This window comes from Rhinopithecus bieti, unplaced genomic scaffold, assembly GCF_001698545.2.
Source record: "Rhinopithecus bieti isolate Rb0 unplaced genomic scaffold, ASM169854v2 scaffold_61533, whole genome shotgun sequence".
NCBI classification, from domain to species: Eukaryota; Metazoa; Chordata; class Mammalia; order Primates; family Cercopithecidae; genus Rhinopithecus; species Rhinopithecus bieti.
The window spans coordinates 59022-77277 of NW_016823925.1; the positions used below are offsets into that span (position 1 = coordinate 59022).

An 18256-nucleotide genomic window follows, 5' to 3' on the forward strand; every position below is an offset into this window, starting at 1 on the left:
TCTCAAAAAAAAAAAAAAAAAAAAAAAAAAAAAAAAAAAAAAAGGAAACCCCTAATAAACTGTCAGCACAAAAGAAAAATCAATTAATCATTCAATCAACCAACCAGTCTGTTTAGACTCAGAGAGAGTGAAGGCCCATCAACTTGAAGAGCCTCTCAATCCTATTCCCAATCTTCACTCTGGGAGGTCACTGAACCTATTAAAAACACATACAGAAGGCTCTGCGGGTGGGAATGATTACCAGTCTTAAATAGCTGGTTTCATTTAAATTTTTCCTCCTTTCACCCCACGGGCCAAAGATAAGGACCCATGCCTATAAGCTCTTATAGAGAACATCCATTCTCATCTCCGTTTAATAAAGTGGCAAGTCTATCAGTGTTTTAACACAGCCTATAGAGGCACATATACATTAAAAAGCAGAGGATGGGCACAGTGGCTTATGCCACTTTGAGAGGCCAAGGCAGGAGACTCACTTAACCCAGGAGTTTGAGACTGGCCTAGACAACAGAGGGAAACCCAATTTCTACAAAAGACTAAAAAATTAGCCAGGCATGGTGGTGTATGCCTGTAGTCCCAGCTACTTGGGAGGCTGAGGTGGGAGGACCACTTGAGCCTGGGAGGTCAAGGATGCAGTGAGCAGTGATTGTGCCACTACACTCCAGCCTGGGCAACAGAGTGAGACCCTGTGTAAAACAAACAAACAAAAAACCCAGATGTCTAAGGTAAGGACTAAAAGGAATTCATCTCCTTCCAGCTGATCACAGGGTTACTGTGTGATCTAGGGAAGTTCTTTTTTCCTAAGGCATTGTTCCTCTCAACTATTAGAAGAGACTACTCACAGCAATATAGTGAATCACAAACTTCTTGAGTAAAATTATGCCTTTTCATCCCTGTTTCTTTTTTTTTTTTTTTTTTTTTTTGAGGTGGAGTCTCGCTCTGTCGCCCGGACTGGAGTGCAGTGGCCAGATCTCAGCTCACTGCAAGCTCCGCCTCCCGGATTTACGCCATTCTCCTGCCTCAGCCTCCCGAGTAGCTGGGACTACAGGTGCCCGCCACCTTGCCCGGCTAGTTTTGTATTTTAGTAGAGACGGGGTTTCACCGTGTTAGCCAGGATGGTCTCGATCTCCTGACCTCGTGATCCGCCCGTCTCGGCCTCCCAAAGTGCTGGGATTACAGGCTTGAGCCACCACGCCCAGCCCATCCCTGTTTCTTTAGCGCAAAATCTGGCACTTAGTAAATCACTTCATGGATGTTTATTAATGAATGAAAACTTCAAATAACTGTTAGTAATATACTAAAATAGAATGCTATTTTAAGATGCTATTTAAATAGAGCAGAGACCAAAATAAAACTGGATACTCCATAGAAACAGACTGGTACTAAATGAGAGCTGTAATTGTCCTGACAAATACCACAAAGGTATTACTTTGCCTGTGTTAAACCTGGGGATTAATACTACATAGGATTCGAAGCCCTTATCTGACTGGGCAGGGAGCATAACTCATCAACGAGTCAGAAGAGGGTTCTAAGAGTCCCAGATCTTAAGTCAAACAACTGAAAAAAAGCCTTAAGAAATGTTTTCCTTACAGCCAAATATATGAGGATTACCTCTTCCTTATTTAACCTTCACCTCTTTAGTGTCTCTTAACTTTCATTCTTTTCTAGCCTGCTTCCCTCCCCCATTAAAGAAATGGTCTTCTTTTGTTAGCAAACAAAGCTTACAAAGATGGTGCTTGTGGCAGAGTTGGTCTCAATTTCACTATCAGACAAAGTGCCCCGAGAGCTTGCCAGGTGAACACTGCCCTCGCCACCTGGTCCATCACCTGCATTGCTGCTCAAGTCACTGTCAGCTCCAAGAGTCTCTCCAGAGCTATTACTCACCTGGAAAGGAAAAAAGGTAGTAAGAGATAGTCCCCAGGGATGGGCCCCAGAAATGCCAAGCTGCTAGAGCTCCCTGCCACCATAAAAAAGTATAAATTTCAAAGGTCTGTCAGACAGCCTCTGGAAGTACCTTCTTTATAAGATGAGAAGCTCTGGGTGAAATCTCGTATACACACACTTATGATGGTAAACCTCTCCACCATGAGAACCATGCTGACCTGAGACTCAGAGCAGCCTCCAAAGAGAAAGTAGAGCCCTTTTCCAAAGGGGAAATCCACACCCCACCCACCAAGATGTCAGTGTGGTGTTCCCCTACCACGGTGCTAACTTCAGAATCCTGACTTGAGCTGCGGATCATAACAGCTGGACTCACGCTGATGACAGAGTCTTGATCAGTCCTCTGAAACAAGACACAGGAACATTAGGGGAGGTGTCCAATCTCCTCTCAGTTTCCCACAGAAATACTGTACCTTCTTTCTCCCCATCCCCACCCTTCTGTTATCATCCCTAGAGAAGTCACGAGCAACTTTTGTTTCCGGAATATATTCCGGAATATAAAATATGTACAACTTATATAATAAAAAAAAGAAATAGGCCTGGCACAGAGGCTCACGCCTGTGAGCCTAGCACTTTGGGAGGCTGAGGTGGGAGGATCATTTGAGCCCTGGAGTTGGAGACCAGCCTGGGCAACATGGTGAAACCCTATCTCTACAAAAAAATACACAAACTTAGCCAGGCCTGGTAGTGGGCGCCTGTGGTCCCAGCTACTCAGGATGCTGAGGTGGGAGCATCACTTAAGCCCAGGAGGTTGAGGCTGCAGTGAGCTGAGAGCACACCACTGCCCTCCAGCCCAAGCGACAGAGTGAGACCCTGTCTCAAAAACAAGAAACAGAAAACAATGCATTAAAAAAGTACATGCTCACTGTAGAAAATACATGAAAGAATAAGGAAATAAGAACAAGTTGTAAATCCACCTCCCACGTTAAGCACTGTTTTTAGTATATTTCCTTTCAGTTTCTTCTCAATACATTTTAAAAATAAAATTGGGGCTGGGCGCAGTGGCTCAAGCCTGTAATCCCAGCACTTTGGGAGGCCGAGACGGGCAGATCACGAGATCAGGAGATCGAGACCATCCTGGCTAACACGGTGAAACCCCGTCTCTACTAAAAAAATACAAAAAAAACTAGCCGGGCGAAGTGGTAGGCACCTGTAGTCCCAGCTACTCGGGAGGCTGAGGCAGGAGAATGGTGTAAACCCGGGAGGCGGAGCTTGCAGTGAGCTGAGATCCGGCCACTGCACTCCAGCCCGGGAGACAGAGCGAGACTCCGTCTCAAAAACAAAACAAAAACAAACAAAAAATAAAAAATAAAATTGGAATCACACTATATGCAGCTTTGTCAAACATTTTCCCATGTCACTAAATTTTTGAAAGCACAACCTTTAATGGATACTAATATTGCATTACATGGATCTATTACACTTATTTAACAATTCCTTATCATTAGGTATTTATATTGTTTTGAGTTTGTTAATTTTTTTCTTTTTTTGAAACGGAGTCCCACTCTGTGGCATAAGCCGGAGCGCAGCGGTGGCGATCTCAGCTCGCTGCAACCTCTGCCTCCCGGGTTCCAGTGATTCTCCCGCCTCAGTGTCCTGAGTAGCTGGGATTACAGGTGACCACCACCACACCTGGCTAATTTTTGCATTTTTAGTAGAGACGGGGTTTCACCACGTTGGCCAGGCTGGTCTCGAACTCCAACTCCTGACCTCAAGTGACCCACCTGCCTCAGCCTCCCAAAGTCCTGGGATTACAGGCATGAACCGCTGCACCTGGCTATTATTTTTTTTACTTTTATTTAATTTTTTTTGAGACAGAGTTTCACCCGTTACCCAGGCTGGAGTGCAATAGCGTAATCTTGGCTCACCACAACCTCCGCCTCCCGGATCAAAGCGATTCTCCTGCCTCAGCCTCCCAAGTAGCTGGGATTACAGGTATATGCCACCACGCCTGGCTAATTTTGTATTTTGCATAGAGACGGGGTTTCATAATGTTGGTCAGGCTGGTCTCAAACTCCCAACCTCAGGTGATCCACTCGTCTCGGCCTCCCAAAGTTCTGGGATTATAGACATGAGCCACTGTGCCCGGCCATCTGGCCGTTTTGTTTTTTTTTTTAACTTGAAGTATTCTGAGACAGCATATTTAATCCTCGTAATTTTCAACAAGGTTGTCACAAACCTGGGAACTAGACGTCAGGCTCACACCACTGTCTGCGCTGATCTGGGACTTTTTCTCCTCTGTCTCACCAAGGTCAAAGACAGGTTTGATAACTTCAGGCCCTGAGTAGGGGAAGATTTCTGTTACTCCGTGCACAAAGGCTAGGGGCAGGCTGGTAAAGGGGGTGGGACAGCAGCACAGGCTGGTCCCAGACCTGTTCAGCCCATCCCAGTCACCTTTCCAAGGACTACTCCCGACTCAGGACCCACTGGAAAAAGAGGTCCCCAGATGCCTTAAGAACGAAGTAAGACAAATCAGACCTAGTCCCAATGGGTTCTCCAGTTATCTTCTCAACCTGAGAAAATTATGAGCAAATCATCTTAAAACAAAAAAGCTCCACGAGGCTGGGCATGGTGGCTCACGCCTGTAATCCCATCACTTTGGGAGGCTGAGGCAGATGGATCACCTGAAGTCAGAAATTTGAGACCAGCTTGGCCAACATGATGAAACTCTGTCTCTACCAAAAAATACAAAAATTAGCCGGGCGTGGTGGCACATGCCTGTAATCCCAGCTACTCGAGAGGTTGAGGCACAAGAATCGCTTGAGCCCTGGAGGCAGAGGCTGCAGTGAGCCAAGATCGTACCACTGCACTCCAGCCTGGGCAACAGAGCAAGACTCCATCTCAAAAAAAAAAAAGAAAAGTTCCACAAACAAATGTCTAAACCACATTCCATGGCACTCAGAGTCTGAGCTTTGCTGGTACCTGAAACCATTTTACGGTCCCCAGGTCACTTAATGCTTCCCAAACAAATGTGTCTAAAGGAGGTAGAAAAGGTTGGGCCCGATGAGATAAGAAACACCAGCTGTTTTGGTGGGCACTGCCTGCCTCCATCTACGTTTGAGATACAAACCACCCCCCTTGTCCCCCACCCACCCACAATGGTATGGCAGAAGGACAGAATGACAGAAAGCAAGAAAGCGTGCCTAGGCAAGCCACCAGAGTTGGGCAGCTACAGACTCAACATGGAGGGACAGCAACCATCTCTGCCAACTGTGCCCACAGGCCTTCTAACAGGTGAGGGAGATATCAGCCAATGGGGGGCACTAAAATAGGCAAACGTTCTCCCCACCAACTCTGAAGCAACAGAGAACCAAGTTCTGGGGAATTGTATTCAGTAGACACCTGGTTATAACCTGATTGACACGAGGGGAGGAGGAAAGAAGCGGCCTACGTGCCACACGCCTAGGAGTCACATGCTACCTACCTGTTGCCATTCCAAACACCCTCTAAGAACAAATTTGGGGTGGGGCTGACAAAGGGAGCCTGCCCCAACTGGGCCTGGGGAGTTGGCAGGTATGGGAGACTTGGGAACAGGAAAGGGCATTTGTTCCTTACTCTGTTTTCCAAAGCTTTTGCTTTTCACTTCCTGGTGCTTGTTCCACAATTCTACCCCAGATGCAATGCAAGCAGGAGAGAAAGACAGAGAGTCAGAGGCTGGTCAGACAGATGAAATGGAAACCCACCCACCCAAGTCAATTCAGTCTCAGGCACTGGATTACCAACCAAGAGATACAAAGATATCTTCATGGGGAGAAGGGGCAGAAAACAAGACATCTAACCCCTCCACCCAAACTCATGAACAGATTCCAAATTTCTAATTCCAATCCCAATGTGGCAGTAAAAACCCTGCAGAATGTTAGAGCTGGAAGGGCCCTTAACAAAGCTCCTTCATTTTTGCATAAGGCAACTGGTCCTAAAGAGGCTGGAGCACTTGATCAAGATCATGTAACTTAGGATCCATTTAAATTCCCACCATGCCACACTCTCTCTGCCAAATGAGCTGGGGAAGGACAATTTTTACAGATTCCAGATGAGACAGACAAACACCTCAAGAGGCCCGAGTTTCAGAAGCATGAACACCAATCTGTTTGATTCACTGGACTGGACAAAAGCCAATTCATGCAGGCAGTTCGCACCCCTCCTCATTGCTCCTCAAGAAACCAACTCACCCCCAGAGCCAGTGCCTGCACTACCAACCAGCAATCTGGAAAAATGCTTCCAGCTGAGGTGACAGAGAACATAAAATGGTCAAGACCAGCATCTTCACAGAGGAAAACAGAATGGCAACCACAGCAATTCTTTTCCTGGAAGGAACTTCAAAGTGTACTTAGTATGATTTCCTTATTTCCGTATGATTTCCTCATTTCCCAGATGAAGAGACAGAGACCCTGAGAGGAGAAGTTATTTGCCCAAAGTTGCTTTCCTAGCTGGAGGCTGATACAGGACTAAAACTCCAGACCTCCATACTAGCAGGTCAGTACTTTTTCTAGAACATCATATGAGGCAGGAGAAAGCCAGGAGTTGACTGCTACTAGAATAATATTCTGCTGGCTAGGGAAGTGTAGCTCCCGTAAAAAGGAATCAGTTCCACATCACCATTTATGGGAGCATATGGCAACTGCTAATGGCCATGGCAATGAAACATCAGCTGGAAGCAGAGTGCCTAGGGACCTAGAACCAGAAAAAGAAAGATCCAACCTTGATAACTCAAGGTCAAGCAGGGAGTGAGCCAAACAGAGGTGATGCCCACAAAGCTCACTAAGACACTGCCTTTGTGGGAATGGAGAAACACCAAATGTAAACGAGATTTTAATCAAGCCCGGTGAGGAAGCGTTTAAAGAACTGACTTGGAAACCTATACCTCAAAGATCCAGAACCCAGGGAAATGGGGTTGCCAGACATGCCCCAGAGGAGCACATTCCAGAGCAGTGTAATGGCTGGACGGGAGGACACTGGCTTCAGAGACACAAATGTTGTTTGTATAGCCCAAAGATGCATCTATAAACTTCCTGAGCACTCCCAGGAATTCTCTCCACTACGTGAAGAAATGCAGATGTAAACAAAAAGAGCGGCCAGGAGTACAGCTCACACCCCCTGCAGTAAGCCTTACTGGCCCTCTAAATAAAACCTCCATTCTTCCTCTAAGAAACAGGGTGAGGGGTGGCTGCGGATGAAATATAAAGACTAGAGAAGTACAAAGAAACACCACTAGAAATGGACACAGGTCCCCTTCTCTCTCTAGGAAGCAAAGCATGGGGCAGAGAAAGGCAGGATTCTGGATGAATTGAGGAGAAAGGGATATTTAAGAAGCCAAGACCCCTCTACTGCACCAAACACACTGATACATACCAATAGACGCTATAAAATTTTCTTCCTTTAAACTTCTGGTGTCCAGTTCCTTAGGACCCTTTCCTGTGGCACTTGGTGCCCGAGGTCCCACCTGGGGAACTCTCAGCTGTGCCATAGCCTTTGGGTCCCCCCGCCCAGCTAGGCCAGGATCCTTGCCAACTGGGGTATTTACACTTTCTGTTGGACTTCTCTTCCGCTTGTCTGGTTCTGAGGGAAAAAAATCAAGAGGTCAAGAGAAGTAGTGAGTAGGAATCAAGGCGCAGACATGAGGTGGGAGGAGCCAGGATACAGAAGGGTGTGGAATGGAAAGAGTTCAGGGAAAGATGAGCTGATGTCTTACTTTTCGTAACAAAAAACACTCACTACATATAAACATGCACTAGAAAATAAAACCCCAAAGCCTGATGGGAAGCAGCATGGCACTGGGAAACCTGTCCTGGGGACAAATATATTTTCTGTTTGGGAGACAAGTGGGAGAGTTGGGGATGGCATGGTGCCCAGCAAGTACCATCCCTACCTTTACTATAGTAGTGGGTCTGGGCGATCTCCAGAAGCCCAAAGATGCTGGCCATGCCACCCAGACCCGCATGGGCATAGGACTGCTCCAGGCTGAGGATTGTACACTTGAGAAGGTCTAACATTCCCTTGTACACCTTCCGACTGATCTCCTGCAACAATAACCCAGGGACTAGCGTTGGCAAATTGCCTTTGGTATTCACATCCCTCTCCCCAGTTACTCCGACTCCCTACCCCCAACACTGACCACATCCGGGATAATGTCCTGCCGGGCATCGTCCTCTGACTGCACCGTGCGGTTCAGCTTGCTCAGGACAAAGACTCGCAGTTGCTCGCTCTCCAAGAGCCGGCGCACCTTTTTCATGTTGAGCCAGCCAACTCCCTGGCCGTCCAGCACGTTGTGTACCACCTCCTTCAGGAACTGCTGGTTCTCACTACAGGGTCCACACACCGCTTCTGTGGTCACCAGCTCCTTTGCAGAGCACCCCCCACCTTTCACCCAGACTAGATGCCTGCCTCCACGGGTAAAACACAAAGCCACGACTCTGAATGTCCAAGTCCACCACATCCCCCAGCTCTCCGGAGAACCTGATTTGCCCAAATACCCACCACTGCTGATTCACCCCGCTCAACACTGTAAGCTTTCAGTTGCATGGAGATCAAGCCAGAACGAGAAGTGCTGGCAAGAAATTGATTACATCTACCCCATTGAGAGCTTCTCTCCCACTCTATCCCTAAAGTTCTGCAGAGGAATCACCCCACCTCTACCTGAGAACTTTTAAAACAGCTCTACCATTTATTACCTAGAATTGCTGGATCGACCCTGGGGTGATGGAGGTTCTCTTTTCACTGTTGGGCTGTGTTTAATGACGGATGACTTCTGATCCACTAACGCCCTCCTGTTTCCTGTGGCAGGGGAGGCAGGAATGAGAGACATCACTATTATAGTGCAGGAGCTCATGCCAGCACAGCCCTGAGTAGCCATGTTCCACGCCCGTTCCTCAGAAGGGCTGGGGGAGGGTAGCACCAAGGCATCATACGTAGGTAGAAACCAGCCATGGCAATGTGGAGGAGGTGGGGATGGAGACTCAGGCCACTCCACATGCACCAGCAGCACGCCCCATGGGCAAGCATGGGCGTCACGGGGGACGGGGCAAGCAGGTCACTCATGTGATGCTGCTAGCTCCATGAGAAGGATGGCCCTCAGGCAGGCACAGAAGATGCTAGAGAAAAAAAAAAAAGATCATGCACAGCTCACAGGCAAGACCCACCTTCACCACTCCCGGGGCCGGCTTCAGTAACAATCTCCATTAGAGTATTTAGCCCAAATACTGGGACACAAAATACACAATTAGTAGGTGCACCACAATACCGCAACCCCTCTACCCCTCCGAGGAGCAGTAAGCCAGATAATCTGAGCATTCTCCCAAAGCTTGAGGAATGCACATAACCTTGGTTCTCGGGCACCTCAGAGCTGGAAGCCAAGTGACCAGGAGACAACCAAGGCTCTAAGAAAAGACCATCCTTAAGACTGTGGCCTCTCAAAGCCAGGGGCGGGTAAATGAGGCTTCAGGTACTGAACACACACATGCATGAAAGAGGGACCGCTGGTTTTCAGAAAACATCCAGCACAGGGGGTCAGGGGCCTGAGGGCATGTGCAGGGAAGCGACCCATCTTGCAGATGCTGTTGTTGGGAGTGGGGGTCAGGGTATGAGGATGGGAGGTGGGTGAGAGGGTAAGTGCAGCAAATGCGACAATGCATCAGCATGCAATGAAAGAGTTTCAATCGCTCTCCTCTTCAAATGTACCAAACGAAGGCCAGTGACACTGACACCCTTCCATCCCGAGCCTACCCAGCCACATGTGGATTCCCTGGCAGTGCTAGTTCGCTCCTTACACTACCAGCTCTGATGTCCCTTTGCCCATTTATCCAATGTTCCCATCACCACCTAAGAACACGCCTTAGGCTCCTGACAATGTTTGTTTGTTTGTTTCTGTTGGTTTCTTTTAGAGATAGGGTTTCACTCTGTCGTCCAGGCTGGAGTGCACTGGCCTAATTATAGCTCACTGTACCTCAAACTCCTGGGCTCAAGTGAACTTCCTGCCTCAGCCTACCAAGCAGCTAGGATGACAGGTGTGAGGTACTGCACTCAAGTAACCTGACATTTTTTACCAATAGGAATGAGAGGTCAGTTAAAGAATACATGAGGTTGGCCGGGCGTGGTGGCTCACACCTGTAATCCCAGCACTTTGGGAGGCCGAGGCGGGTGGATCACGAGGTCAGGAGATTGAGACCATCCTGGCTAACACAGTGAAACCTTGTCTTTACTAAAAACACATAAAATTAGCTGGGCATGGTGGCAGGCGCCTGAAGTCCCAGCTACTTGGGAGGCTGGGGCAGGAGAATGGCGTGAACCCAGGAAGCAGAGCTTGCAATGAGCCGAGATTGCGCCACTACACTCCAGCCTGGGCAACACAGCAAGACTCCATCTCAAAAAAACAAAAAAAATAGAATACATGAGGTTGCTTCTCACTGCACTTCCTACCAGTTAAATATTTCGGCACACCATCCAGAGAAAACAAAAAAAATCAGGCCAGGTGCGGTGGCTCACACCTGTAATCCTGGCACTTTGGGAGGCCGAGGTGGGCAGATCACTCAAGGTCAGGAGTTCAAGACCAGCCTGGCCAACATGGTGAAACCCCATCTCTACTAAAAATACAAAAATTAGCTGGGCGAGGTGACGTGTACCTGTAATTCCAGCTACACGGGAGGCTGAAACATGTGAATCACTTGAGCCTGGATGGCAGCAGTTACAGTGAGCCAAGATCACCACCCTGCACTCTATCCAGCCTGGGATGTGACACTCTGTCTCAGGGAAAAAAAAAAAAAAAAATCAAATTCAGAAAAGTCCCCGAAACTGTCAGATGGCACAAGCCAAATTCAAATGAGGTCTTTTTATTTTTTAAGATGGAATCTTGCTCTGTCGCCCAGGCTGGAGTGCAGTGGCCGGATCTCAGCTCACTGCAAGCTCCGCCTCCCGGGTTCACGCCATTCTCCTGCCTCAGCCTCCCAAGCAGCTGGGACTACAGGCGCCCACCACTACATCTGGCTAATTTTTTTTGTTTTCAGTAGAGACGGGGTTTCCCCATGTTAGCCAGGATGGTCTTGATCTCCTGACGTCGTGATCCACCCGCCTTGGCCTCCCAAAGTGCAAGTGCTGGGATTACAGGTATAAGCCACTGCGCCTGGCTTTCAAATTAGGTCTTAACTGACCCTAGAAACTAACAAATACTACCTGGCGCACTCACAAGCCCTGGGTTGACAGGCTTATGAGTGCGTGAGAGGTGAGAGGCTGTGCTCTATAAATGCTGCCAGGCTCTCCATAACCATTCTCTGGTGGGCCAGCTCCTTGGCATGGAGTTTGTCCTAAGTTCATGCAGTGGCAACCCAGCAGACGACTGGGGGCAGCTGATGATCTCTGTGTTAATCACGTACCCTGACAGGGTCCTCCCAAGAAGCAGCAGTAATCCCACAGCTGCCATTGTCCTAAATGACATAATAGGGCCTCTCTAGCTACGAAGATGGTTTCCATTTGACAACCACTGGAGCCCAGGATGTGCAGTGAAAGCCATGAGGAGCAACATGAGGGACGACAACCAGGTCAAAGGATTCACCAGACGCAGGGCTCCTGACATGAACCCACAGCCCAAAATATCTCCCGGAGAAACCTGGCTTGGCAAAAGGAAGGCTGTAGTTACCTTTCAGACTGGGGAAGGGTGTGGCCTTCTCTCGGACACCTTTGGTGGGCAGTGTGAGGTTTGAAAGACTGAAGCTGGTACTGTGGTTCCGATAGAGGCTGCCTATCAAGGGGAGGGTGTGAGAGTGATGACTTGGCAGAGTAAGTAATCAAAGCATTGGACTAATGACTATCAGCATCTGCACCTCCCTCCTTTCCAAACACAATCCCAGTTTAGTGGATCAGATCATCTCTGATCTGTCTTAGAAAGGATCAAGTCTAACTCCAGGCAAACAATGGAGCCATTGCCAGGAGCAGCCAAAACCTAGTAACAGCTTTCTCTGTCCACCTCACATGGTAATATCTGAGTCTCTCATCTACTGCTGCAGAGCACGAAAGCTGGCACGAAAGCTGGCAGTTAACGGGCTTCTGGTCTGAAGCTGGCACTGTCCCTCCCTGGCTGCTGAAGAAACTCACGATAACAGGGATCCTTGACATTGGCTCTCTCTAGTCCATAGTCTGTCTTCAATCTTTAACTGATACCACCCCACACTGCTGGAAATACTCTCTAAGCACAAAATTCAATCTCGTATCGATTTCAAAGCACATTCATGGAAGAGTCCGTTATGAGGCAAAGAAGATACCAGATATGGACTCAAATCAAATTTGACCAGAGTATTTCCGCTAAATATAAGTACAAGTGTGTGATCCTGAATTTCCTGCCTGTTTTCCAGTTACCCATCCAGCTCTTATCTGAAATAGACTGAAACGTCCATGCATAATGATAATGACTAACCTGTCCCTGTCCTTTACTGCCCTCACTTGAAAACACCTTATTCAGTATCACCCAAATGACTGAATTAGAGCTTGCTAATGCTAACCTAGCCCTACATGTGAAGTTCTAAACAACAAGTGCGATAGTCAGGCTCTGCTGTAGAGAAAATGGAACACAGGAATGAGAGAGACAGCTCAAGGCACTTACTGGCAAAAGACATGATGCCCCCGAAGCCCTCGGTGCTGGTGTTGGAGACGGTGGAGTTGGGAGAGCTTGCCCGAGAGTCTGACTCTGCATCTGAGTCACTTGCCAGTCTCAAGCTGTTGGGCCGCAGCAGCTTTTGAGCCCTTGAATGCACAGTGGCACCTATGAGCCCCAGGCAGGGGTACTTGACCTTGGGAGTATGAGCCTTATGCTACACTGCAGCTGCCGCTCCCTTCCTGTAATTCCTAAACCCCTGGATCAAAACACCACCCTCTGGGGATGGCAGGACCACGAGAGCATTCAGACTTAGACTTTCTGATTAACCCTCGCCCAGGGTCCACTGAGGTGAGGTCCTTCAGTCACCCATCTAGAAGGGATCCCCAGGCTCTCACCGATTGCCATTGACATGTTGGCTGAATCGGGGAGTGTAACTTTCCCCCTGCTCATCCTCATCTTCCTCAGGGGGAAAGCCATATTGGGGCTCGAAGTATGGATTGTCATAGATTCGTCGGCACACTGACCCCTCTCCAATTTCTGCCTGACGTCTGTCCACGTTCGACTTGCCAATGCTGGGAGGCACGGAAGGGAGGGGCTTGGAGACGCCTACTGCTGCCTTATCATCCATCTCCGTAGAGTCAGCAGGTTCCTGAAGGCCACATGAAATTAAAAGTGGTTACCTGGTGCCCAATGGTATCTTCCTGTAATCCCAGTTTGGCAGCGCTGGACCAGGCCTGTCAGATTTCTAGCCTAAGGAATGTGTGGGAAACGATCTCTGTGGCACCTGTTCTCTGTCCCCACAAACTCTATAAGGGGGATCACAGTTGTACTCTGAACAAAGCCTGATGAACTCCTTTTGGGGTCAAAACTAGGTCTCTTAGGCTCTAAGCTCTAGGGCCCACGAAGAGGAAGATGAGAAAATTGTGTGAGAAGAAGCAAATGAATAGCTACAGCCTGGCTTTCCTAATAGATGAGGCCCACATCCCAGGCCATGGTTCTCACTCATCCACCGCTCCTCACTTACAGAGTTGGCTCCGTGGATGATGGTGCTGGGGCTGCTGCTGGCAGTGGTGCTGGAGCTGGAGCGCAGTGGGGGGTTTTCCTGAGAGTTCTCACTGTCTAGGCCAGGTTCTTCTGCTTCCTTCTGATTCTGCAGCTCGTCAATCTCCACCTCGCTGGCATCCCCCAGTGCTGCATGCGTCAGAGGGTCCACATCTGCCAAAATCCAAGGAAGGCAGGTATAGACCACCCCATCCCTGGACGCCCAACCCCTGCCCAGGGCTGGCCAATCTCCCCAAGCACACTTACTGGGAGTATCACCATTAATGTCACATTTCATCATTTCACTGACAAAGTCACCAAGGGAGGAGTAAGAAGAGCTTGAATCGTCATAATCCATACTATCACTGCCACTGCAGAGTGAATTGCATAGAAAACAAAACAGAAAGGGGCAGGGAGAACACCTGCAATCAGCACCAGGAAAAATAAAAGGGGGAGCACTCTGAACTCAAGGCCAGGGAACAAATCAAATAAGGAAGCCAAGAAAAACAGTCAACCAAAGCATAAAGACTGATAATGGGGGCTGGGACAGTGGCTCACGCCTGTAATCCCAGCACTCTGGGAGGCTAAGGCGGGTGGATCACCTGAGGTCTGGAGTTTGAGACCAGCCTGGCCAACATGGTGAAACACCATCTCTACTAAAAATACAAAAAGTAGCCGGGCGCAGTGGCTCACGCCTGTAATCCTAGCACTTTGGGAGGCCGAGGCAGGTGAATCACTTAAGGGCATGAGTTTGAAACCAGCCTGGCTAACACGGTGAAACTCTTGTCTCTACTAAAAATACAAAAAATCAGCTCGGCGTGATAGCATGTGCCTGTAATCCCAGCTACTCGGGTGGCTGGGGCAAGAGAATCTCTTGAACCCAAGAGGCGGAGCTTGCAGTGAGCCAAGATCATGCCACTGCACTTTAGCCTGGAAGACACAGCGAGACTCCATCTCAAAAAATGTATATATACAAAAATTAGCCAGGTAGTCCCAGCTACTTGGGAGGCAGAGGCAGGAGAATCACTTGAACCTGTAAGGCGGAGGTTGCAGTGAGCTGAGACGTAACCACTGCACTCCAGCCTAGGTGACACAGCGGCAAGACTCTGTTACACATGAAAAAAAATAAAGAAATAAAATTAAAAAAAAAATACTGATATGGGAAGCCTATGAGATTGCCTCTTCTGTGCTAAAGAAGGGCTAGTGAGAGCCTCTTCACCTTAAAAACCTTTTTGCTGCCCTAAGGATGCTCACCTATCATCAGTAGGTTCGGAGTCAGAGTCCCGCTCTGGTGGTACACTCAGGGCCTCAGCCAGCTGGGAATTGCTGTCATAGACACGATAGTGGATAGGCTGCAGCTGATGAGCATACCACTTCGGCTTGTCACCAATCAGGGCTGGATCAAACATATCTACCCCATGAGGGAAAAGAATAGAAAGTCAGCAAAAAGGAAAAAAAGGCAAGCAATGCCTGAAAGCAGGGCAGGAAAAAGGAAAAAGTCTAAAGCAGAGCAAGGACAGAAGGCACAGGTCAAAGATTAGCAAAGGAAAAATCAAAGTCCATCAGGAGGACAGAGGCAGAAGGCAGAGCAGAGCAGAGGGCAGGTGGACTCACTGTTGTGAATTCGCTGAAAGGCATAGTTGGTGGGGTTAAGGATCCATTCCCCAAAGTACTCCACAGCTTGAGTCCTGGCCAATTTCTCGGCAAAAGGAGTCTGGCGGGGACGTGAGGCTAGAAAGGAGCCAGCTTGAAAAGCTACCACAGGCCGAGGGAAGAGGCGCAGGGTACGTGTGTGCATCTGAAATCCCTGTAGCACGTTGGCAGAGTTGAAGAACCGTACCATGGCGACCCTGGGGAAGGAGATGATGAGATAATTTGAGACCCATGCCCTGAAGGGTAAGGATTCCCATGATCTAAAGTCTCAGAACACCTCCTAAAGCCATCACTTAACAGGCTTCCAACATCAAGGGGAGAGACACTTTTTTTTTTTGAGACGGAGTCTGGCTCTGTTGCCCAGGCTGGAGTGCAGTGGCGTGATCTCGGCTCAATGCAAGCTCCGCCTCCCAGGTTCACACCATTCTCCTGCCTCAGCCTCCCGAGTAGCTGGGACTACAGGCACCCGCCACCATGCCCAGCTAATTTTTTTTGTATTTTTAGTAAAGACAGGGTTTCACTGTGGTAGCCAGGATGGTCTCGATCACCTGACCTCGTGATCCGCCAACCTCAGCCTCCCAAAGTGCTGGGATTACAGGTGTGAGCCACCGTGCCCGGCCGGGGAGAGATATCTTAAAAGAATCATCAGCCCCCTCTTCATCCTGAGCACGTGGTTTACTATTTCTTCACTTTGCTTTTACCAAGGTGGAAAATAACAACCAAATATGGCACATATTTTATATATAAAGAAACCCTGGGCTGGGTGCGGTGGCGCACGACTGTAATCCCAGCACTTTGGGAGGCCGAGGTGGGCGGATCACCTGAGGTCGGGAGTTCGAGACCAGCCTGGCCAACATGGTGAAACACTGTCTCTACTAAAAATATAAAAATTAGCCAGGCGTGGTGGCAGGTGCCTGTAATCCCAGTCACTTAGGAAGCTGAGGCAGGAGAATCACTTGAACCTGGGAGGTGGAAGTTGCAGTGAGCTGAGACTATGCCATTGTACTCCAACAAGAGTGAGACTCCATCTCAAAATAAACAGAAACCCTGGTTCAGGGAAATAGTCTGCCCTAAGGTCACTTAGAGAGCAAAGAGATCAATTTAAGAACTTGTGATTATAAAGTCGGCTTTGTCTTACCTGGTTGCAACATCCACAGAATCCACATCATTGCCATAGATCAGTGGGTTGAATTCAGTGGAGGGTGTGGACTGTAGGTCATTAGAAGGCCTTCCCAAGAGAAGGGGGATCTCCTGGCCCTCATGAAATTTCTCCAGATTGAGGATGGGCTGGGTGTTGAGGCTCATGCTGGCCAAGGCCTGTGGAACAACAAGAAAATCCATTATACAAGGTACGTTCCTGGGCAGCTAGCCAATCTCAACTCCAAGAAGAGAGCCTTCCTAAAGTCTTCTACCTCGTATTCTCTGGTCAAAAAGTTCTGCAGCAAAGAACAGTGCTAATTTGCAAATCATGGTCAACCCATTTCAGACCTTTCATCTTTGAAACAAAAATCCCAATACTCTAGCCTTTAGAAAACAGTCTGAAATATGTAGCTCTCCATCTGAAGACAACCTAGTTCAAGGCAACTTGATCTTATCTGAAGTCCAGGACAGCCATTTGCAAAATTATTATAGTCATTAAATGTTTTTTAAAACTGGAATCTATGTGAAACTATACAGAATGGAAATTTGAAAACATAGCTGCTCTGAAGGACACAGGAAGCAGAGCCTCACATGCTCAGGGATCCCAAGCTAAATCGGCCCCTCAGAGGCTCAATGGGGCAGGGTGAAGACCACTGGTCGAGGGCAGCAGTGCTTCTCAAATGTGAGAGAGGAGAGAAATCACTGGGGGAGGTTGTTAAAACGCAGATCCCGATTCAATATGCCTGGAGTGATCCTGCACTTTAACAAACCCTAGTGATGCTAATGTTGCTGGTCCATAAACCACACTTTAAATAACAGGAGTTAGAACACAGGATCAATGAGTCCAAGGATCTTAGCTCCTACAAACATTTAAAATAGAATTCTTGGCCGGGTGCAGTGGCTCACGTCTGTAATCCCAGTACTTTGGGAGGCCGAGACAGGTGGATCACGGGGTCAGGACTTAAAATTCCCACTAGACTCTGCAGTAACAAGGTATTATATTATATCAGCAGTGATAAAGCAACTGAGGTGAGAGGGATGATACAAAACGACCCATTTAAACCCAAACATAGCATCTAGAGGTACTACTAAGTACTTCAGACAACACAGAAAAAGATTTCTAAAGGCCCTTCAAATGAGAGCAGGGAGTCCTAAAAACAAACACAGTGCTATCTACTGGTGTTCCTACACAAGACATAAGGCAGGGGAAGGGAATCAAGCTTTGTCATGTGTTACCTTCAGGTACTGTGTTCAGCATGCAGAGGAAGAAAATAAATCAATAAAAAATGGATGTGAGGAATTACTCAAAGAAAGGAATTTGTTTGTTTGAGACAGTCTCACTCTGTGGCCCAGGCAGGAGTGCAGTGGCACGATCTTGGCTCACTGCAACCTCTGCCTCCTGGGTTCAAGTAATTCTCCTGCCGCAGCCTCCCGAGCAGCCGCACTACGGGCGTCCGCCACCATGTCCGGCTAATTTTTACATTTTTAGTAGAGAGAGAGTTTCACCATATTGGCCAGGCTGGTCTCAAACTCCTGACCTTGTGATCCACCCACCTCGGCTTCCCAAAGTGCTGGGATTACAGGCATGAGGCAACATGCCCGGCCAAAGAAAGGAATTTTTGAAGAAAGGAACCTGAGGATCAACTCTAGAAGATGATACAAAAGCAGCCAGATGGTCCACACTACTAACTTCCGCCTAACAAGACTGAGAAAATCGGCAGGGCACGGTGGCTCATGCCTGTAATCCCAGCACTTTGGGAAGATGAAGCGGGTGGATGAGGAGATTGAGATCATCCTGGCTAACACGGTGAAACCCCATCTCTACTAAAAATACAAAAAAATTAGCTGGGCGTGGTGGCGTGCACCTGTAGTCCCAGCTGCTGGGGAGGCTGAGGCAGGAGAACG

General features: G+C 48.3%; 1 protein-coding gene across 26 annotated transcripts in view; it reads right to left on the minus strand.

Moving 5' to 3' along the window:
* Positions 1–18256, minus strand: part of MADD (MAP kinase activating death domain) — a 61609-nt gene that overhangs the window by 32752 nt on the left and 10601 nt on the right. For 10 of the 26 annotated variants that reach the window (XM_017862037.1, XM_017862050.1, XM_017862034.1 and 7 more), the window contains 16 exons: positions 16350–16528; positions 15173–15408; positions 14813–14969; positions 13826–13929; positions 13542–13732; positions 12913–13166; positions 12524–12663; positions 11564–11665; positions 9075–9134; positions 8607–8709; positions 8051–8237; positions 7805–7955; positions 7288–7494; positions 4118–4218; positions 2198–2281; positions 1723–1881 (listed from right to left, as the gene is read on the minus strand). In XM_017862037.1, the coding sequence (XP_017717526.1) occupies positions 1723–1881; positions 2198–2281; positions 4118–4218; positions 7288–7494; positions 7805–7955; positions 8051–8237; positions 8607–8709; positions 9075–9134; positions 11564–11665; positions 12524–12663; positions 12913–13166; positions 13542–13732; positions 13826–13929; positions 14813–14969; positions 15173–15408; positions 16350–16528 (2415 nt within the window). The remainder of the gene's footprint in view (positions 1–1722; positions 1882–2197; positions 2282–4117; positions 4219–7287; positions 7495–7804; positions 7956–8050; positions 8238–8606; positions 8710–9074; positions 9135–11563; positions 11666–12523; positions 12664–12912; positions 13167–13541; positions 13733–13825; positions 13930–14812; positions 14970–15172; positions 15409–16349; positions 16529–18256) is intronic. The other 16 variants (XM_017862032.1, XM_017862038.1, XM_017862051.1 and 13 more) reach the window with 9 other exon arrangements.